This window comes from Meriones unguiculatus, chromosome 4, assembly GCF_030254825.1.
Source record: "Meriones unguiculatus strain TT.TT164.6M chromosome 4, Bangor_MerUng_6.1, whole genome shotgun sequence".
Lineage (NCBI taxonomy): Eukaryota > Metazoa > Chordata > Mammalia > Rodentia > Muridae > Meriones > Meriones unguiculatus.
In genome coordinates, this window is record NC_083352.1 from 118,154,013 (window position 1) to 118,177,329 (window position 23,317).

At 40.7% G+C, this 23,317-nt stretch overlaps 1 protein-coding gene, 1 non-coding gene and 1 pseudogene across 2 annotated transcripts in view; 1 reads left to right on the forward strand and 2 right to left on the reverse strand.

Moving 5' to 3' along the window:
• The window catches only part of Chd6 (chromodomain helicase DNA binding protein 6), a 171,224-nt gene that overhangs the window by 39,549 nt on the left and 108,358 nt on the right, over positions 1 to 23,317 (forward strand). The window contains exons 2-3 of the mRNA XM_060382903.1: positions 6,037 to 6,092; positions 13,983 to 14,500. Of these exons, the coding sequence (XP_060238886.1) occupies positions 6,060 to 6,092; positions 13,983 to 14,500 (551 nt within the window). The 5' untranslated portion in view covers positions 6,037 to 6,059. The remainder of the gene's footprint in view (positions 1 to 6,036; positions 6,093 to 13,982; positions 14,501 to 23,317) is intronic.
• Positions 932 to 1,063, reverse strand: LOC132653853 (small nucleolar RNA SNORA17). Its single transcript, XR_009591694.1, has one exon. It is a non-coding gene; the product is annotated as a small nucleolar RNA SNORA17 (small nucleolar RNA).
• Positions 1,811 to 2,989, reverse strand: LOC110552795 (heterogeneous nuclear ribonucleoproteins C1/C2-like; annotated as a pseudogene).

Genomic DNA, 23,317 nt, shown 5'->3' on the forward strand with positions numbered 1-23,317 from the left:
GTTCTGGTACAAAGCCTCTGGCTTCTACTGGAACCTCACTGGGACCCCTTTAGGATATTCTGTTGTTGCCCCATATCATGGAGATCTTGTAGTTTTGGATCTGTAGGACCAGGCCGTTCATGCACTCCTAGAGTTCACTGTTGGGTTAGATGTTGGAGTGGGCCAATTAAAAGCCCCAGATTTGGGCTTGAGAGGTATCTGATTTTCTGGTCAACCTATCAGCTCTCTGGCTCACATGCCCTCAGGGCCGGCTCACCAGCAACCCGTCCCCCACCCCCACAACCAGGGCCAGCTCTACCTTACTGCCCAGGTGAGATGCAGGGTCCACTTTCCCAGCTGTTGCAGCTGGCGAGGGACATGGCCAGTACTGCTCTCATTACCCCAAGGCCAGGTTTCTAGTCTGCCATAGGTGGGGAAGGAGGAAGAAGTCTCTCCCTTGTCCATGCAGCTGCACAGGAAACAGGCCGGAACCCCACCATGGTCTCAGGTGGTATCTCTGGCTACTCACATCAGTCTTCAGTTCTGCCTCTTCATTTTGTCCACATTCTTCTGGTTGTCTTTCTTTTCCATTTCCCCACCACTTACTTGTTCCTTTTAGTAACACCTGGGGTCTCTGAGTGTCTGAGTTGTCTCAGGAGTGGTCTCAGGATCACTATGCCCCACATTATGGCGTTGGGCAAGGGTCATCTTGGGCATGGTCTCCCCACCATCCCCAAGCCTGCATGGTGCCAGATTGGTGGTCGTCTCAGGCTTCCTTCCTGTCTGGGCCTCATGGTGCAGATCTTGCAAGGGTCCTCTGTCTCAGGCTCACCCAGGGCCCCATTGTTCTAGGAAGGGTTCTTTTAGTCTCCAGCTTGCTCCCATCCTGGGAGCCCATTGGGGCCTGCCTGGCGAGGGACTGGAGGTCATCTCAGGCTCACTTTTTTCAGGGAATGTTATGCTACTGATCATTCAGATGTTCATAACATCAGAACATTGAGTGTAGACATGGCCTCTCTCCTCTCTGCCACCTGCTGACCCACATGTGACAGGTTGCCACACCTGCAATGTCTCTAGGGGCAGGTTCAAATGATTAATTAAGAAAAAAATCCCCCAGAGTTGTGCCCAGCCATTTGGGTTTTAGTTAATCCCATTGTAGTGATGTTGACAATGAAGACTGACCATCGAACTTCTAGAGTCACATGACCTGCAGTGTCTTGAGTTTCTAACTACAGCTGAGGGAAAGACTTCTACCTCTCCCCCAGCCTCTCTAGCCTGTATTAATATGCCTTCTCTTACCTTGTGGCCATGATGTGGCCCAAGAAGTTCAGCGGTAGGTGTCTTCCTTCCACCCACCTACCTCATCCCTGAGCATCCTCTACTGCTCAGGTACATTTCTGCCTCATTTCCTTGTGATGCCGTCCTTAAAGTGGAACTGGGGAGGGAGAAAGGTTTGGGGCAGTTTATAGATTTACTAGCTCCTTGCTTGAGTTGTTTTTCAGAAAGCTTGAAAAGAAAGTGTCAATAGTGTGATAATTAGGTCCTGTTTTCTACATTCCTGATAATGTTGGGAAGTTGTTTGTTTTACCATGTTATTTTGTGGCACCAAATGTAAATTATGAAATGTTTTGTGTTTTGTTCTGGTGGGTTTTTGTTTTGTTTCGTTTTGGTTTTGGTGGTGTTTTTGGTTTGGTTTGGTATCTATACTTTTTCTTGGATCAGTTCTTTCTGTATTAAATGTAATTTTCTTGGTGCTGGACTTTTCTTTCTTTTTTCTTTTTTTTTTTTTGAAAACCATACTTTTTTATTGTTAAGTCAAAGAGGTATCAAAATTAAAGCAAAACTTACAGGGTAAGACTTAACAAAACTTCTAAGGAGCATCAAAGGAAGTGAAAATGGAACTAGGCACAGGACAGTTATGAATTAATGAACACAGGAAGGAATAGGAGAGGGAGAACAGTGAGAATGTGCTGACGATACTAGGGGAGAGGATCTGGTGTTACTTTGATCTCTCCCAAGTGCCCAGGTAAATGAATAATGGGATAAGATTTCTAACTCCACTGTGTGCTTGAGAGTCTTCCTCCCCATTTGTGCTGTCTCTGTCATCCTCTCCTTCCTCTGGCTCTTTTTCCTCATCCTTGAGCATCTCCAGCTGATCACCCCCCATCCTCGTTATCGTCATCACCCAGCAGGTCACCCTCCTCAGCAGTGTCATCCGCACCTGCCTCAGACTCCATCTTTACTTTACATTAGTTTCATCCTTCTTCACAGAGGCTCTGTGCTCTGCTCTTCTTCAGACTTTTTGTTCTTCATCTCTATTGGGGATGAGAAGGATAAGTCTGCTTGTTTGCTTTGTTCTTTTTCAACTTTTTCCGGGCTTTCCTGCAGAGAATTCACTTTTTGTTTTATCTGAGGCAGCTCCTACTTAATGGCCTGAAGGTCATTACCTTTCAACTTTCCAGAACTGGAAGAAGATCCCCGTTGTCCACTCTTTGAATTGAATCTACTTTTGCCCCTTTGTGAGGTGTTTCCAGACACGCTGGTGTTTAGAAGGCACCACATCTCGAGCAATAGGAGGAGGAGGAGCACGTGCTGGGTAAATGTACATCCTGTCATAACAATCCCATTGAAAGTCATAGTCTAAGTCAAACGAGGAACTGAGTAGAGGGGATGGAGAAGGGTGTTGGTACTGACCCGTACATCTCTGCGCAGATCGTTTCACACGTGCTTTTCCTTGATTCACTTTTGTCTCTGCAGCCGGGTTAATATCTAAAACCTGGCCAGCAATCATTCTGCCATCCTCTCCAACTACAGCAGCCCGGGCATTTCTTTCATTAACATACTGGACGAAGGCAAAGCCCCTATGCACAGAGCAACCCACAATTTTCTCATACTTTGAAAAGATGGCCTCCACATCAGACTTCTTGACTATGAGAGTGTTCAGATTCCCAATGAATACACAGGAATTCATGGATCAAAGATCTGTCTTGTTGGTAACATTGCTAGCCATCTCCTTTGATGATAAGGTTTCTCACAAAGTTGAAAACAAAAAGTAGAGAGAGAAGAGGCTGCCTCTCCTACGTCCGGTCTGTGTCGAGATACAGCAAGCAGGGAGCACACACCTGTTCGCTCTCCTCTCTAATTTTAATGATTTCATTTTGTTGGGCAGAAGTTTTAGTATATATGTCTAGATTGATAATACCCTTTGCTTCCTAAACTTAATTTCAGAATTCTTGGCAGTTTTTGAGATAAGTTGAGAATATTGGTTTTTCTGGAATGCTCAAGAAATACATGGTAGGTAGTGGTGGCTGGAAATGATATTTATCTGAGCCTGATAAGTTGAAGTTGAAAATAAATGAAAAAAAAAAGCCTCTGTTAACATAATATACCTAGAACTATAATGAACCTTAGGGAAGACTATTCTAAGTGTTACCTGCTGTAATTGAGAGCTGTTGCTCTTTCTCAGGGACTGATGGTCATCTTGGCATGAATCTCTTGTTTCCTCATTGCTGACTCTGACTTACTCTTAGAAGAAAGCATCTTGTATGTCCTAGTGGGACTTCCCCTTTCCTAACTGAGCCAGTAGTCTGCCTCCCTGTCCTGCCTGCTTTCCAGCTCGTTACCTTGGCCATGGCAAATGGCAGCACCCTGGTACTTAAGCCACTAGCAGATTGTCTTAAAATTCATCCAGAATGTGCATAAGTCAAAATTTACTGATAATAAATCATAAGGAGTTTACTTTAGAACATTTTGTTAAATGCATATAATTCTACCTTTTATAAAGATAGAAAGCAAATCTGCATACCAGTGAGATGGATGTACTTGTTTATGGGTTAAATTCTGGCTGAGTATCTAAGACTGAAAGACATAAAGCAGCTTTAGTGTTTTTCAGAGGTGATTTTTTTTTTGTCTGCATGTATGTTTCTGTATATGCCTGTGTGTGTGTGTGTGTGTGTGTGTGTGTGTGTGTGGTCAGAGGACAAATTTAAATACCAGTTTCTACCTTCCATCTTGTTTGAGACAAGGTTTCTTTTTGTTCTGTGTATCTCTGTCTATTAATGGTCTCCTATTATATATATATATATATATATACATGCATATATATGTACATGCATATATGTGTATACATATACATGTGTATATATGTAGTATGTATGTATGTACATGCCTATGGGGTGTCTCTTTTTAGTTGTTTGCTACTATGCTTCAGTCTCCAGGCTAGCTGCCCATGAACTTGAGCATTCTCCTTTCTCTGCCTCTTACTTGTCTAGGGGTGCTGGAATTACAGTGCATGCCACTGCATCTAGCTTTCACAGGTTCTAAAGATTCAGACTCAGATTGTAGTGTTTACACAGCAAGCACTGCATCCACCAAGCTGTCACCCTGTTGATCAAGGGTGGCCCTTGATCAATATTTTGATTTTATAATGGTTATTGCTGAGAATACTGGTTCATATAAATGTATAGTACATGACAGAAATATTTAGGGCCATTTCAGAAATAATTGGAAATTTTGCTCGAATCACAAGCTAAAATTTACTGCATCACTTTTTTTATGAAACTAAAGTCAGCAACTCAAGCAGCCATTTAAAAAATCAAATTTCTAATATAATATGATCCAGAGATAGTAATTTTATATTTATATGCTGGGAAATGATAATAGGAAAATACTAGTTTTAGTTTTCTGTAATAAAGCCATTGTGTTTCGATATAAGCACTGCACGTGTAACCTCACAGTTGTTGTCTTCATTAGCATTATGTAGTGTGATGGTATGTACAGTGCAAAAGACAAATGTGTATCCCGAACCAAGTCTGCAGCGGAGTCACATGACACAGAACAGACAAATACTGCCAGGAAATCTTGCTTCATTTTGCATTTGATTCTAATTTTAGGAGGTTGCAATTCGGAAATCCTTCACTCTTGCCATTTTTTTTTTTTTTAAATCTCAGCATTCAGTTATATAACCTTATGTGTCATCATGGCCCATAGCTTAAGAAGCTGTACTCTAAAGAAAACTTTTAATTTAAAAAATATATTTGTGGTAAATTGACAACTGTGATTTTATATATATGTGTATGTGAACTATGAAGTGATGGTAGGATTTATGAATATAATATGGAATAATTAAATCAAGCCAAGGAACATATATCCACCACCTCAGATATTTATCTGCTTTTAATTTTAAAGGCCTATTAATGCCTGCACATCACACTGATATGGAAGTGATTAATTCTCATGTGATTGCATGCCTCTGGTAATGTGTTAGGCAACCTCTAAATCTAGCCTAGAGCCAGAAACAGAGATTCTGTGATCCCTCCACTCTTTGTGTGTGAGGAATGTGAGAGGTGTGAATAGTACATGTAGTTAGGGATGCAAGCAGTCCCCAAAGCAGAGTTTTCTGGACCAGGTTCTTTCCTGTACTGGAAAACCAGTTGCTAGACTATCACACTGAAGAAACATTGTATCAGAAAGGCCATTGTTCCTGGGATGATGGCCTCAGACCTGAGTAGAATAAAATCAGTCCTTTAAACAAATTGTGAACTGTTAATAATCAAGTAATATATTTCCATGGTTTTCAGACATCTGGTAACATAAGAAAACATCTGGTAACATAAGAATACTCTCCTCTGCCAGTGTCAACTCCAGTCCCATTCTTAGACAAAATTACTTTAAACCATTGCACTTTCTTTTCTTATTGTCTGTATTTCTATTATAATTGATTTGTCTGTGATGAACTTATGTATTATTTTCTTTCCCTAGAAGGATGAAGCTTACCTGTTTGTACCTTCTCCTCATTTCTGTCAAGGAAGTTATACTATTTATATTTATTTCTGCTTTTAGTTATCTGGCAGCTTTGATACGCCAACATATTTTATAAATTACCTGATCTCTAAAGAGAATATCTCTTACTTCATCCCAAATGGAATAATAAATTGGGTCTGATGAGAGTTAGTTGTAGACTTAGAAGTCTGGGCATTGTTGAACACTTAATCTAGAGGCAATAGAAAATGTTTTGTGTGGGATTTATCATAATCTTTTCATTTTTATGTTTTATAGAAATAAATACCTTCCCTTAATTGATGAAAATGAAAATACAGAAGAAAGAGAAGCAAGTAAGTGGTCTCATTTCTCTTAGGTGTTTTTGTCTGTTGTTATTCCTGCTAAAGAGGGTAGGCTAGCAGTGTGGGGTCACAGGTTGACCTCTGGTAGTTTCCTGTTGCTTCTGCTTTTTCTTCTCTGCAGAGTGACAGAGCTCTGAGTAACTAGTGCTTCCGTCGTGTCCTTATAGGAGCAGTATAATGAAACTGTGAATCAGAGTATTAAAAATTAGTCTGGTAGAAATGGAGAAATGCTTCCTCTCTTGGAACAGCTTTTTATATTTTTCTGAGTGATGTGACCAATTCTCTACAGTTTATCTATTAACTATATTTGAATATTTAGTTTGCTAAAAGCATTTTCCCATAGTGTGTGTGTGTGTGTGTGTGTGTGTGTGTGTGTGTGTACACTTGATGTTTCTGTGTAGGTGAGTGTGGAATGGCTTATGTGTGGAGGTCAGAGGACAAGTTTGTTGGGTTACTTCTCTTCTTTGACCTTTTTGAGGAGTTCTGGGGCCTCAAACTCAAGCTCAGATTACCAGGCTAACTCTACAAGTGCCTTTACCAACTAAGACGCCTCAGTGGCTCTAGAACCATTCTCTTAGCTATAAAATGCTTACAGCTATGGCCAGTGTGACTCATCAGTACAGTTTGTAGAGTTGGTACTTTGTTTCCCTGATGGTTTTATATTGAAAGGAACCTAAAGAATACCAGTCAGGGATCACTTCCCGCTTGCAGCGCTGCCTTGCCTGGTCTCAGGATGAGGATATGTTCAAGTCATGATATGACTTGATGTGCTGGGGAGGGTTGATATGTGGGGAAAGGAGCTCTCCTTTTCCGTGAGGAAATGGAAAAGGGAAGGGGGAAGGAGAGGAAGAGGGGCTGGGAAGAGAAGAGGGAGGGAGCACCCTTGGGATGTAAAGTAAATAAACTGAAATAAAAACAAAACCAGTCAGTGTGGCTTATAGACATGAGATGTGGAGATATGCCTCTGTCCACGGTCTGTCTCTGAGGGGGTGGCCTTTCTTTTTATAGAATTGGATAATAATCTGGAGCTGGGAGCATGGGGAGGTCTGAATTCCTGTTTAGTTGGGACCTGTGCAAGGTAGTTGGGTGAGACTAGCTACTCTTTCCAGTATTCGTTGGGTACTAGCTCCTTTGGAACCCTGTAAAGAAAAATGAAGGATATCAGAAAGACTGCCCTCTGGATGGCCCTGTTTGGGGAGCTTGATCTGGAGAAATCATTCTCATCTGTCAGCTATTCACAGGAAAAGCAATACTTCTGTTTAAACATTGGATTTCTCTTTCCTAGTGCTACACTGAGCTGGCAGTTGATAGTAATCACCACAGAAAAGTTTTATCTGCAAGGAATTTATCCTACGGTACACTCTTGACATACTGAAGCTATGTACAAGGTCTTCTATTACTATTATGTTTACCATCAGGAAGATGGAAAAGAACCACACATTCATCAAAGAGGGACCATTTAAATGCATTGTAGAATACACCCCAAACCCTCAAAATTGGTTTTTATGATATGTTGGCAGTCTTATAGTTCTTAAGGTAATTTTCATGTTTAGTTTTTTAAACATTCTTTAAGGTGAGCTATTTTGTAGCTTTAGTTAGAGGGATTTTTATTTTAAACTTCATAGTAATGGTTTATGAGCAAAATGGGATTTTTGTTGTTTGAGAGGGTGTTTCTGTTTGGTTTGTTTGTTGGTGTCTGTATTTGTATTTGAGATAATCTTGGTAAGGACGTACTGTAGTAAGAATTTTGGAAATTTGGTTTCTTTAAAGATACAGAAATAACTTTAAGAATATGGTTTCATTTTAATCCCAGATGTTGGGATGTGGGGATGTGGGGCTGCTTTGGACTGTCCACAGCAGCTGACTATGATTTACCTCGTGCTCTAGTGGAGGTGTGTTTTTGCCAGCTGCAAATAGTTTCTGTGATTGTGTAATGTTTCGAACTCTGGGAACGTTTCAGAGGGTATATAAATGCTAGAGCCCCATAGGTGGGTTGGGTAGTTGTTGGTCATATAGGGGGGTTGGTTGCAGTTGGTTATGCTCAAAGAAGAAATAAAAAGAAATTAGATTCAAGGACCTCTCTCTTTTTCTCTCTCCTCTATCCTTTCTATCTAGTGAAAGGAGGTGAGAGGGGGAATTGGGAGGGGGAAGGGGATAAAGGATGGAAAAAAGAAGAACCCACAACATAGCAAACACTACGAAATACAGGTTTGCTATGTAATCCAGGCTGGTGTTGAACTTGAGATCAGTGTGCATCAGCCTCCTGCGTGCTTGGACTATAGAGTTATTCTACTGTGCTTTGCTGCCGAATGAGAATTTTTCTTGAAAATTACAGTTAGCTATATCAAAGTCAGGTTGAATAAAAAGGAGAAACTGATCCTGTTCCTCTGTCTGTACTTGGCATTGGGGCATATGGACTGTTGAATTGCAAGAAATTGCAGAGCATGAAATGGAAATGTATATTGGAGCCAGAACAATCTGTAGGCTTCCAGGACTGAGTGTGTGTCACACAGTTTAGGGCTAGATGGAAAGGTCTTTGGTTTTCATAGAATGAGATTGAAATTCCCACTGTACCAGTTATTCTCCTGGAGTAAGTTCAGTCTCATTTTTCACAGCATAGAAAGGGATTAAATGAAATAGTTACATACTGCATATTTGATGTGTCAAAACAAGGAAATCTTTAGGGTGTAATGATGTAAATAGCAATCAAGCTTACTTTAACCATGATTCCGAAATGTTAGAAGCAACACAAATAGTAGGATTGGGATATAGCCTGGTGATGGAGCATTTGCTGGGCATGTACAAGGTCTTGGGATAATCCCCAGCCCTGAAGAAGCAAGGGGGAGGGGGAAACTTTAAAAAAAAAAATTGTCATTCCTTTTAGCTTGTTTTTTCACCTCTTTGAAGAAAAATGGCATGTAAATGCATTCTGATCTTTAAAATTTCTCATTTCCTTGTTCAAAATTTTATCGAGGAAAATGAAAATGAGATGGCAGATTTTTTACAAGTTAATCAGAATTCAGCAATAAATAATCATGCTTCTTATTAACCAAAAGGGGCTTAACAGGTGGAATGCCAAGAACAAAGGCTTTACAATTTGGCGTTCTATTGCCAAAGGAAATGTTGCACCAAAACAACAACAACAACAAACAAAACAAAACAAAAACCTGAAAAAGGAATCTCACAGTCTTTATCTGTGTTGATGAAAGTAAATAAACTGCTTCTAAAAAGTGTGTAGAGTTTAATTACTAAGACTATTAAGCAATAGTAGGTAGGCAAAAATTAGCTAGGGAAATAAGGTGTGAATTGTAGTTACTAGGGTCCAGCTTTTTAGAGCTGAAAATAAGTTCTTAAGGGGACACTGCCTCACCTCACTGAAAACAGACCTATCTGATTTTTTTTTTTTTATTTCCTAGTTTACTACTAAGAAATATAAAGTATGACAGGTATGAGATGTGATATACAAATAGTAAGGGTTAAAGGTGTAGTTTAGTGATCCAGATCAGTTAGTTAATCCAGTTAAAAATGTAGTATTAACACTTGGAGCTATCATCAGGAGATAATGTAGACCTGGTGACTTTGGGAGGGCCTTGCTTCCACGAACAAGTACTGAGCAGGCATAGCCTTCGTTTTTCTGTTCTCGGGAGAACACAGTTAGTAGGGGACTTTTCAGCATCGCCCGACAGAACTAGTGCTGGTCAGACCTTCAGTTTGTTTGCTGGTAGACCCTCTTCAGCATTTCAGCTTAAGAGTTACCGTAAATTGCCCGTAAAACCGGTCTATAATACTGTCTTCATGACTCAAAAGGCTTTAAAATGGATTTTCTCCAACTCTGCCTTGAGAGAGGGAGGGGGAAAATGAATTCTTCCTTTTCCTCCTAATATAACTTTACAGGACGACCACCACCACACATACAATCATTCTGTTGGTTTTGTATTCTGAAACATGCACTTGAGGCCTGCGTAGTGAAAAAGAGGGCTGACTCGTGTCTCTGAGGTACATGAAGGAAGCAGGGCACTCTAGCCCCAAGGTGAAGACTTCTGGGCCTCTCAGCAGAGGGAGATGAAGTATCTGTTGATAGACCCATGGACAAGAATAGGAGTTGGCCTTCTTCAGCTCCTTGGCCCCCTTGGGCTCTTTAGCTTGGGCTCCTTGTCCTTGCTTCCCTTTATTCCCTCTTGCTCCCCTGGCTCCTTTTTCTCTCATTTCTTCTTCACCCCAGTACCTCTACCTCCACTATCTTCCATCCTATTATGGGACATCAGTTTCCTAGAAAAAAAGGTTATCAGCTTCCTCTTCAGTAGTACACACAAAATGTGTGTGTGTGTGTGTGTGTGTGTGTGTGTGTGTGTGTGTGTGTATAAAATTTTCTTTTGCCTGTGATAATGGACCAAAATGGATTTCTCTTAATTTGAGAACCATTGCCTTGGACTGTAATCTTTTTGTTTTTGTGTTTTTAAAAAGCTTTTATTTAAGATGAATGTAGTTCTTATAGATTTTATAACTGTTTTTTTTTTTTTTTTGGACTGTTGTGGATTAATGGGCTTAGATAAAAGGAACAGCACAGTTTTGTTTTATTTTTGGTTACTTTTTTGAACAGCCCCTTTCTGTTTCAGTTTGTACTGTTTCTAGACTTTTGCCTTTGTTTAAGTTGATGATATGAGACAAATTACTGTTGGTCCTTCACAGTCTACCATCTTCAGTCTGTTCCTTTCAGAGCCATTTCAAAGTGGAGGCACTGACATAGGGTTTTGTATTTAGTCTTTTTGTCTTCCCTGACTCAGAAGTATATGAAAAAAGTTTTTGTTTTGGACATTTTGCTCTCTAGGAAACTTTTCCAAGTTTCCAACATAAAAATGCTCTATGTATTACTGACCGCAAAATTTACATTTTATATTTTTATTACTAATACTTGCCTTTTCCTCTTTTAGAATCAGGTTTTGTGTTCATCCCTTTAGAAAGAACCAGCTCTGCCACTGTAGTTGTTTAGCCTTGGCAAGTTGTTTTATCTCTTATCTGTAAAATGGGGGTGGGGTCCCTGGATAATTATCAATGATTCTTGAGTAGGATTTCACAGATAGCAGGTAGGTGTATGTCTAATTTAGTAACTACCTGACCTTTCTTAAAGCAGTGTGTACTCTCATGTTTAACCAAGTCTCATCTGGCTGGCCCGGTGACCTAATAATCTGTTTAGCTTTCTGGCAAATTAGTATTTGCCAGATTTCAAATCCACAGTCCTCCACTCTCTAGCTGTATGGTCAGGGCACGTTCCGTACCGTTACCAGTTCTCCACTTCTCCCTGTACAGACTGGGCATCGTTATACTGACCGTGATAGATGCTTGTACAGGTTACAGATCGGGCGCCATGCCTTATGTGATCTCCGTATGACATGTACAATGAACGTTAGCAGCTGCTGTGGCTATTTTCTGGGTTTAGTTTTCTCTGCTTCTTCATGAGTAAAGAGAACTTGTCATGACAGTCTCTGGCCTAGAACAAGCTATTTAGGTCTTTTAGGCTTTGAAAGTGTCTTTAGTAAGCAAATTACTTTTCAGTTTATCCCCTCACTTTTAAAAAATTTATTTATTCTTCCATTTTCACAACATACATAATGCTTTATTATCATAGTCTTCTCCATTATTCTCTTATCTCTTTCCCACACCATTAAACCTTTTCTTCTTCTAAAGTCTGTCTTTGTTGTTGTTGTTGGAGTTGCCTGCATTTGTGTAGATAGGGGTTTCTTTACTTGAGCAAAGATAATACATTAGTAACTATACCACTATATGACTTCCTTTTCTTCCATCATCCATTTACTGTCTTGCCTACAGCTCCTGGGGTGGAGGTGGAGCTTACGCAGGCAGGTAGGAGCCACCGCTGGGAGTTCATGGGTGCTACATCTGTGCCATGTCCAGAAGACAGTGTGTATTAGAATTCTTCCCTATCATCCAACTCTTAAATTGTTTATACCTGTCTTCTGAGCTCTTTCCTAAACCTCACAGGAGGTGATAGAGGTGTTCTGTTTAAGGCTTAACTGTTTGAGTACTTAACAGTCTCAGTTTGCCCACTGTTGCATACTAAGAAAACTTTATCTCTAGGAGCCAGGTGTTTCTGCCACAGAATTCATTAATATGCCCAGAGCGAGCACATAGCATCCTCTCTTCTTAGAGTACTAAGTCTTGTAAGATCAGCTGTTGCCCACAGGATTTAGGCTAGTTTATTAGCAGGACTTCACTTACTGTAAAGATCTAAAAGGAGAACCTTTCTTTTTTCAGAGTTTTTCTCCCATAATCTCAGTGCTATGTATGTTGTAAGCCCCAGACTGGGAAAGAAAAGGCACTAGAAAAAGCAGACAAGGTAACATGAGGCTGAATTTGCAGTGTTTTTATTCTCAGCGTGGGCCAGGAAGCAACACCACCTGGGCAAGTATTTGCGGTGTATAACATGCCAGGCCTCTTACAGGAGAGCAAGCACTCACGAACGGTGCTGTTTCTTAACTGTCACCAGAATGCAATTCTACTGTCTTCCTGGAAAGCTGGCCCTTCCTGGGCTCTTCCTGGGTCACTTATTTGTTCTAGATCAAGGAAATAGTGCTATCCCTAGAGCTAGGAGCCACATTATTATCAGACTTTTGCCAACCTTACCTTGGTTATAAATGCCAAGTGCCTTTTGGAATACTAGAAGACCTGAAAGTATGAGATGAAACATCCACCTCCAAAGTATTGTTTTCTTAAAGTTGTTCACTGTGAGATCACTTTTATTTAATGGTACTTGAATGGCTTTGAGATTTCCTTTTTAGTGCTACCTTAGAACCTGTGACATACTTCTTCTGGCATCTGTCACAGTAAAGCTTCCTCTTATTTGAGCAGTTTGGTTTTTGCAATTGGCCAAAGATATTTGGGATTGAGTCTAGTAGCTAAGTTCTTTGACATACCGAACAAGGCTAGCTTTAGGTACTGTCAAAAGTAAAACTGTGGGCCGACAAGGTGGCCCAGCAGATAAAAGGCACTTGTCACTAACCCTGGTAATCTGTCCCTAAGACCCACATGAAAGAAGAGAACAGATTCCCTTAAGTTATACTCTTACCTGTGTGCCCATGCACAGACACACAAAAATTAAACATTTTACAAAACTAAAACTTGGAATGATCATACTTTGCTTGTTCAGAATGAGTCCAGTTCAGTGTTGATGCTTCTTGGTGACCGTGAGAATGGGTATTGAGAGGTGTATTGAGAAGTGAAGCAGTACATGGATCTTGCCCTTTCATCCCAGGAATTCACCTTAGTTCACGGCCAGGAGGGCTCAAGATACTTGAATAGTAGCATTGTGCGTGAGTAATGTAAATCCCAGTGCATGTCTCTGTAGTGTGCCTAGGATTTGGTGGCATCTGACTGTTTGTTTGTTTGTTTGTTTGTTTGTGGACAACGATTACAGACATTCCTGTTTTGGATAAAATATAGGAAAAAAGCTTCACATTTTTATGTACTAAATTAAGAGTTTGTGTATGCGTGATATGATTGTGTGGGTGTGCATGCCATGGTGCATGCACAGAGGTTAAAGGGCAATTGGTTCTCTCTTGTTGCCTTTTCTGAGGTTCTGGAATTTGAACACCAGGCCGAAGTTGAACATAAGCAGCTTTACCTATGAACCATCGCAGTGGCTCATACACTAACTTGCAACATATTATCAGCCACCATGCCACTGCTGATAGGGTCACAGGTGACTATGTCCTGCTTGCTATAGTATCCCAAGGCTGGTTATTGGAACTAACACATAGTAGATACCCAGATACTTACTACTTACTGACCAAGTCCATGTGTTCAAACCTAATAGCACTCTTTCCATGGAGCAGTGAGAAAGTAATGTGCTTGTTTTCTCTTTCACAGTTGTCCAGGTTAAAAGCTTTGAATCACTCCCCAATGTCAGATGCCTCTGTTAATTTTGACTACAAATCACCATCGCCATTTGACTGCAGCACTGATCAGGAAGAAAAAATTGAAGATGTTGCCAATCACTGTCTGTCCCAGAAGGACCTTTATACTACTGAAGAGGAAGCTGATAACCTTTTTTCTAGGAAATTGATGTCCCATAATGGGATGGAGGATATTGGAGGCAGAGGTACTGGAGTGAAGAAGAAACGGAAGAAAAAGGAGCCAGGGGAGCAAGAGGGAACAAAGGGAAGCAAGGACAGGGAGCCCAAGCCAAAGAGGAAGCGAGAACCTAAAGAGCCAAAAGAACCCAGGAGGGCCAAGGAGCCGAAGAGAGCCAAGGAGCTCAAGGAGGCAAAGCAGAAAGATGGGGTAAAGAAGCCCCGGAAGGCCCGGGAGACCTCGGGTACCAAGGAGGCTAAAGAGAAGAGGAGCTGCACTGACTATGTATCCAGGACAAAGTCTAAGAAGGCCAGGTGTGTACTTCTCTCCTTGTTTTTGCTTCATGGGGCTGTTTTTCTTTGCTGTTAGCCCAAACCCCTGGGCCTGACTTGACTATGTCTCTGCTGGCCCAAGCTTTGTACCTTGTTTGTATAATTTCTGGCATTAATGGCAGGTGGTGTTTTAAAATTTCTAATTATTTTCTAATTCTGCTTTCTGAAAATATACTTCAAAAACATGTTGCTTTGAAGAAACTCCAAGAATTGCTAACCTCCTTCAGATTCCAACCATCCTTTTTAGTCTGTGAACCTAGTATTTAACATTCTTTATTTGGTGGCTGGTATCCTACCTCCGGTGTAGATGTGCTTTTTTACATGCCTTGTGTTTGTGTTCTTTATGTCCTCTTAGTAGTTAACTAAAAATGGACCTCCTCTAACCTCCTGGACTTGTAATTTCTTGGTATTCAGTTTGCATTTAAAAGCATTTAAGCTGGTTGGTGGTGGTGCATGCCTTTAGTCCCAGTACTTAGGAAGCAGAGGCAAGTAGATCACTTGAATTTGAAGCCAGCCTGGCCCAGAGTTCCAGGACAGCCAGGGCTACAAGGAGAAATCCTGTCTCCAAACAACAAACAAAGCAATTTAAATTTTAACTAGTCTGAAGTATACTGTATAAGGACATCCTGGATCTGGTAAAAGAGATACTTAGACAGCTGTGATATAGAGGCAGAGGAGGCATAGCTTCAGGAGTCAGTGGTATGATAGTCTAGCAGGGCCATGGGCAGTCAGAACTCTATATACAAGAGAACTGACTTTCCTCACCAGGCTCTACACTTTATTGCTAGACCATTTCTGATGTAGTTCTCTAGTTCGGTGTCTGGCATAGTCCCTGACCCTTTCATAGCTGCTGGGGCTTTGCTGGATACACAAGGCCAGAGAAGAACACAGTGACTTATATAGCTCAGAGGCTGAGGTACAGATTCGCTGTATAGTGTGTAACGGGAGAGAACATGTAACAGCTGCTCTCCTCTCACAGAGAAGTCAGTATTTGCTGTCTGTACACAAATGTAATGTCTTTTTCAAATCATTTCTGAATAGCACTGAATTTGGACTTTTTGAGAAAATATAAAACAAAAAAATATATAAGCCCTAACCCAAATTCCTTAAGTTTCTGAAGTCTAAATACAGAGGCAAGGTGTCTGTCTTTCTTTCCTGTCTGTCCGTGAACTCTTAGAGGTCGATGTGAATGTTGAGAACATAACATAATAGGGCTGCCACACACCTGTCTTGGGTCAGAACGCAGGAGGGTATGTTTTAGAAAATATTTTAAGTGCTGAGTACTTGAACTGAGAGTTTGCTTTCTGTCTAGTTTCCTTTTCAGAAGGGTAGTTTGTCAAGACCAGATGGATAGTTCCTAATCTAAATTTAAATGTTGCTTTATAATACTCACTTCCACAAGGGATTTCATTCTTCTCTGTCCAAGAGGCTTGAACGTAGATGGTTCTTAGGGATGCACCTGACAGAAAACAGTCGTAAAATACTGTACACCTTGGAAGGTCAAGAGAGGCAATTAAAGTCAGTATTCAGACTAATGAAAATTGTAGTGGCTTTATTTCTCATTTAACGTTGGAAGGATACCCTGGTCTCTAATCTGTGGGTCTGATGGCATCGTAAGTTTTGCTTCACCAGTCATTTCACTATGTATTGCTCTGGGAGCTAACATGGTTTTCTAGGGTAAAGGAATGTTTGAGGAGCGAACGTCAGACTAGTGGAGTTTATTTTTGTCTGACAGAAAACTGCAGTGTAAGTACTTGAGAGTTGGGTAACCAGAGGAGCTGTCTTCTGTGGTTTGGAGGATGATGGAAAGAGTATGTATCTGAACCGTATTCTGGTCTCTGATGTTCACACTTTACTGATTTCCCCTTAAAGAAATTCATATTGTCATTGTATAAGATATAAAACAAGTTATTGTTTTTTTTTAAATTCCCTTTTAGGAAAATAGGGAGTTGTTTTGTGAAACAAAATTGAATCTCAAATGTAGTGGTGGAATCAAGATTCTGATTAATGAAGACCTAACAGCATCAGATTGAAGGAATGTGGTTTTGATTGAATGAGCATGGTTTTTATCTAATTAAACTAAATACATAAATGAGTTGGAGAAATATTTGTCCTTTTGCAGGCTGTTAACTTGGAGAACAGTGAACTCGTGAGCTTTAGAAATCCAGCTGACCTTTGCAAGGAGACCGACGGGTAGATAAGGATGGCTCTCTCTTTAGAAATGTGGACACGTTACATAGGCTTTGTCTGTACTTAGGGCTATATACTGTTGACTTGTAATAATACTCTTCTGTGTCACCCATAAAGGGCCTTAGACTGTTGAACCTTTGATTTTTTTTTTTCCTTTGTATCTTTGTAAAATTACTTTGGTTCCTTTAAACAATGATTCCACCAGTCAGCATAACCAATTTTTAGTTACAAAAATGTATTGATTCTTAAAAAATGTTAGTAGTTAGCTGGTCACTGGTGGCACACCCTGTTAATCCCAGCATGAGGCAGATGAATTTCTGAGTTTGAGGCAAGCCTGGTCTACAGAGCTAGTCCCAGGACAGCCAGAGTTGAACAGAGAAACCCTCTCAAAAAAAAAAAAAAAAGTTAGTAATTAAGTCCTGTGTGTGTAATTTACTCTTGTAAACTTGTTTTTATTTGAGCAGTTATTGATTTCAACCCTGGGTAACACTTGATGGATATAAATGATTCACTGGTTGCCTGGATTACTACAGGAGCCAGGCCACTAATTTATAGACTTTTGGCCTCTCCTTTAGTCCTTCTTACTGCTACAACCCAACCAGTCCTTCTGAAGCATTGCTGTTGCCATGTTTATGTTGACGATCAGTAGTGTTAAATCAGACCCTTTTTCCTCTATCTTGGTTCTAAATCAGCTGAGAAAAAGCCAACAAAGATGGAGATGAAGCGATCGGCTTTATTATTGATAATCTCTATCAAAGAACTCACATTGCTTTATGGCTAGAATCAGGCTTCTTATTAGTTACTTCAGTTAAATTCACTCCTATCAGTGTAGGCAGCAAGGAGATGACAACACAGAGCTAGGAATAACGCTCCCATTTCTGAGGCTTGCCAGTCAGGTAGGTCCCCAGCGAGAGAAATATGTTCCCAGTATTATACCCTTTTGAAAAAGAAATAATTTTTTTTCCTCATGAAAATATAGGAACAAGAAAAAAGGGATTTCTTCCTCAGTTTGTATTTGTGTAGAAACTTCTGGTTGTTACAGTTGCCATCAGAACAAACCTGTATTCTTTTTTCCTTTACTCAAAACTATGGAGTTCTGACTCCTGTCTTTAATTCTGGCAACAACCTGCCCATTAGATTGCTTTCATTAAGCCTGGAGGGTACTCATTTTTCTTGTAGATTGCTCTTGCTGTTTCTCCTAACCATAATATTCTTGTTTCCTCCAAGTATCCTGACTCCTTCCCATTCTTCAACTCTGAATGCAAAACCTAGCTCGTCCATAGAGCTTCCCCAAATTAATATGCTTGTGTATTCCCTCTGAACTCCTATAGCATGTGGAACCTCCATTTTTACTATAAATTACAGGTTTTAGATCTCAAAGGCGGAACATGATCTAGTTCAATTCTGTCATACTGCATTCTTGGAAGTGGAGACCACAGAGAAATGGTTTGTCTGAAGTCATTCCCAATATACATTGTAAACTCGGGGCTCCCAGTTCTCTGTCTTATATACTGTCTCTGTGACAGGCCCTCTCAATAGCTAACTTTGGTTTTAGTGTATGTGTGACTTGTGTCCTGGGATCAGGACCAACATACCGTTATGTCCTTTATTTTCCCAGCAGCTGATTAACAAAGAAGTTTGTCAAATATAAGCACAATAGTCTACATATTTAATTTGATTGCATTCAAGAAGACTTCTCTCTGAAAATAAGATTTATTTAGGATCCCTTATGAACTCGTTAATATATAATTAAAGATAGGAATTCTGAAATAAAAAGATGGCTCACAGATTAAAATCCCATAATACTCTTGCAGAGAACACTAGTTCAGTTCCTCGCATCCATGTCAGGCTGCTCACAGCTGTTTGTAACTCCAGCTCCAGGGCATCTGACTCCCTCTTTTTTCATCCTTGCATACCTGTGCTCAAATGCAGACACACATACATAGAATTTGAAAAATAAAAATATTTGAGAAATAATAATTCAAGGTGAGTGACTTGTCCAAGACAGCACAGTGCTGAGCTTCACTGTCAGATCCTCAGGTCCCCGCGACTGGGATCCAGAGTGGAAATAGAAGAGCCCGCCCTCAGCAGGGAAGTTGGTAGGGACTGGCCCCTTTTCTACAGAATCTTATTTGCATACTCAATGGTTTTCTTCTAAGGACTACAGTGGTTCCAGCTTTTTTCAAGAAGCAGCAAGTAGACGATTGAGCATGTCCTGGACCTGAACAGTGATTGTAGTATGTAGCAAGCTTTCTTTTTTTATGGTTGATATTAATAGGGATTAATGTTTAGGGCTGTCAGGGTAAGAATACAAAACTCCAAAGTGGGAAAAGCCTTCATTATTTAAGCAATTATTTTCTTTCTCCAGATTGTTTTAAGTGTTTTGTTGAGCCCTAAGTATGTAAAGCTTAAACAAGAGAACACCTCCAGGAAAGCTGAGTTAGGCTTTGCCATTTCCTTGACTTTGAAATTAAAATTTCACTTAATATAACTCGTTTGTATTACTATTATTATGGTACTTTTATTCCAAGGAAAGTTAGTACCACTTTTGTAAGAAAATATACACAGGTATGTGTGTACAATTTTACACGCAGTGCTATATGTTATGTGGACACATGGCAATAGCTGTTGGATCCTGTGGAGTCGTGAAATTTATAAGAGATCTCAGTTCCTTGGGGACAAGCCATATTTTAGCAGTTGAGAAAGGTTTCTCCAGAGAACAGTACATGGTATAATAAATAGGTGCTGTTCTCAAAGGCAGCTTTTGTGTCTTGGATTTTCATCTGCCTGTGAACTTGCTGATTCCTAAGAGCCTTTCTTTTGCAGAAGTCTGCTTCTTTCTGTAAAGCACAGCCTAACCAGCATTCTGGCTGTGTACGTAGTTTTCTGGCATTCCTACTCAGTACGAAGGAAGTGAGTACCTGAGGGCTTGTGTGCAGCTCTTTAGATTGTCTGCTCCTGAACAGGAGGCCAGGCTTTAGTACTGGGTGAAAGGTTATAGTTAGAAGCATGGGTGTGGAGCTCTGTTGTTGGTTAAAGGGAGAGCCTAGCTTAGAAATTTCTACATGTCAGAATGGCTTACCTCTCTTTCTCCCTCTCCCTTCCTCCACCTCTCTCTCTGTATGTATGTGTATGCCCATGAGTGTGCAAGTACACACCTATCTATGCACGCACACATGGTGACCAGAGTGGGATGCCAGGTGTCTTCCTCTATTGCTCTGTGTTGTTGTCTTGAGGTGGGGTCTGTCACTGAACTCTCGCTGGCCTTATAGGCTAGGATGGCCATCTTTCTGTGCTTCCAAATGCTCGAGTTAAGGGTGCACACAACCATGCCTGGCTTTTTATGTGGGTGCTGGGGATTCAAACCAGACCTCATGCGTGCAGAACAAGTGTTCTTACCCTCTGAGGCATCTTTCTAGCCTTTATAGGTTTTGAAAACCAAGAAATTAATCAGGACGCCACCCCAAGCAAAGGATTGTTCACCTGGTTCTCCTGTACAAAGGTTTTGCTCTGTTTGGGAAAAACTGGGACAGCTTGTAAGAAATGTAAATCTTGTAATAGCCAGAATCTGGAAACAACCTAGATGTCCCTCAACAAAGGAATGGATGCGGAAATTATCACACATTTATACAATGGAATACTACTCAGCTATTAAAACAAGGAAATCATGAAATTTGCATTGAACTACAAAAGATCATCTTGAGTGAGGTAAAGCAGAACCAGAAAGACATGCATGATATATACTCACCTATAAGTGGTTATTACCCATATAATATAGGATAACCAGACTAAAATCTATAGACCTAAAGAAGCTAAACAACATGGAGGACCATAGGGAGGATGTTCAAATCTCATTCAGAATGGCAAACAGGGTAGACACTAGAAGCAGTGGAAGAGAGGAAACAGGATGGGAAACTACCATAGAGGGTCCTCTGAAAGGCTCCATCCATCAGGGGATCAAAGCAGATGATTAGACTGACAGCCAAACTATTGGGCAGAGTGCAGGGAGTCTTATGGAAAAATAGGAGGATGGGGATAGAAGGACATGGAGGGGACAGGAGCTCCACAGGAGACCAACAAAGCCAAAAAAAATCAGACCCCAGGGTGACCTGCAGAGACTGATGCACCACCCAAGGACCATGCATGAAGAGGACCTAGACCCCCTGCTCAGATGTAGCCAATAGGCAGCTCAGTCTCTGTAAGGATCCCTGAATAAGGAGAGCAGAGGCTGCCTCTGTTAAGAACTCAGCTGCCTGCTCTTTGATCACTTGCCCCTGGCCATGTGGCTTTCAAGGCCATAGAAGAAGAGGATCCAGGCAGTCCTGATGAGAGTTGATAAGTTATGGGCTGATGTCAGGGGAGAAGAACTCACCCTTTCAGTGGAATAGGGGAAAGGAATAGGGGGAAGAGGGAGGGAGGGTGGGACTGGGAAGAGTTGAGGGAGGGGGCTACAATTGGGATATACAATGAATAAATTATTTTAAAAAATACAAAGGTGAGAGAGAGAGAGAAAGAGAGAAAGAAAGAAAGAAAGAAAGAAAGAAAGAAAGAAAGAAAGAAAGAAAGAAAGAAAGGTAAATCTCTGATCACATCCCAGAGTGGAGCTCTTTCTTAAGTGGAGTCCTAAGAAAATAGCAGTCTGGAAAGTTCAGCAGGTTCTTCAACTATCCTTTGAGAAGTGTAGTTCTAGTTGAAATTTAATTACAATAGGGTGTGGGGATTGGACACATTTAAATTTGTGTATCTAAATTTGTGTATTTAAGTATTTAAAAAGCCAAAGAAGAGAACATGTTGTTATGTTAAGAGAACATACCATAGCACATGTGTGTGTTGGGTACACACTGAGGACAGCATCTTGTTAGAGGCAGAGTCTATTTGTAGTCAGCCATTACATATGCTATACTTAACAGTTTCATGAGCTTCATTGGATTCCCATCTCCTCCCGTGTGGGAGCACTGGGGTTACAGGTGCTTGTTTCTCCTTCTGTCTTTACATGAGTTCTGGGGATTCAAACTCAGACCTTCACACTTGCAAAGCAATTGAGCCTTCTCCCGTTTTATTTTAAAAGTTTCAATCATGTATCAGAATATAGATGAGAAATACAAAGATGGATAAAGATTGTATGAATTCTGAGCTGGGACCCTATGCTTGGAATTCACTGGACTTTATAGTTAGTAGGGAAGGAATCTAATGGCTTCTGAAACTGTAGACAGTTTTCGTTGATGGTTTTTTTGTTTTTTTGTTTTGTTTTGTTTTGTTTTTTGAGACAGGGTTTTTCTGTGTAGCCCTGGCTGTCTTAGAACTAGCTCTGTAGACCAGATCTGCCTGCCTCAGCTCCTCAAGTCCGTTGTGTGCTCTCACACATGGCCCATTGCTAGTTTTTTATTTGTTTGTTCTTTTCAAGAGCAACTGGAATGGTTACTTATCATCTCCAAAGTCATTTAAGGTCTGATACACTGTGTCCCCTTACCAAGTCTAAAAGGACATAGATAGCAAATGTGTGGCTTCATAAATGCCTACTTATTTACTATTCTGCTGAACTTTTAGTGTTTGTTGTGTCTTTCTGTGTTTATAGCTATTTTTATTGAGAATGAGTGAAGGAAAAGGTGTCACAGAAGTATCATGTGTGAGCTTGATGCTGAAAAAAGCTCTGTAAGCCAGAGACAGCCTTACTGTTCAGACTTACTGTTCAGAAGTAAAAACAAATGAAAGCACCTGAGGTGATTGTGTATGAAATAACTGGAAAGATTTAGAAGATTAGGAGTGTTTTACTTCTGGCCTAGGAAGTCCCTTGGAAGAGGTGAGTATTGAATGAGGTATTAAAGGAATTAGTAGATGAGAGAAGACAAGTCAAAAGAGCAAAAGACATTTAAACAGTTGTTCTTTGGAGGCTTCATTAGCAGCTCCCAAAGTACTAGACCAAACACACTTTACTTTCATGGTGTATTCAGACAACAGGGAGAACAAAGGGGAGTTTATTCTTCAAAGGTGAGAAATGTGAAGTCCAGAGCTGTCTTATACATAGTGCTGTGGAAATGGTTGTGGTGGGAGTCCCAGTCTAGATCACATGCAGGGGTTACATTTGCAGCTGGTGTAGCTGCCTCTCTCTCATGGTGGAGCTGTTAGCTCTTGGAAGGACTGGAGACATCCAGAAGAGGAGGTGGATCGTTAAGACACTGTGTGGATGCAGGTTTATCAGCTCCAGGCTGAAGGAAGTGAACTCTAAAGACACTGAACATTTTCTCTGAGGGAAAGAACTAAGGCTTGCAGAAGGAACTGTCATTCACAAGAATGGTACAGAGGATCCATAGCTTCTCTGCCTTTTTCTGCCTATAACCTAAAAGTGGGGCGAGTGATGGTCACTTGAGAGGTCCTGCTTGTAGCTGTGAAGGTAGGCTGTAGGTCCTTAATGTTTCCATAGAGAGCTTAACCAGCTGCCTGTGTCATCAGGAACATGGATAAATTCTAAATTAGTACTCTCAGATCAAGGAGAGATCTGTTATCTAACAAACAAGAGTGGTTTGGGTGGGGAGATAGCTTAGTCAGTAAGGTCCCTGCCACACAAGTCTGAACATCCAACTTCAGATCCTCTATACCTACATAGAAAGC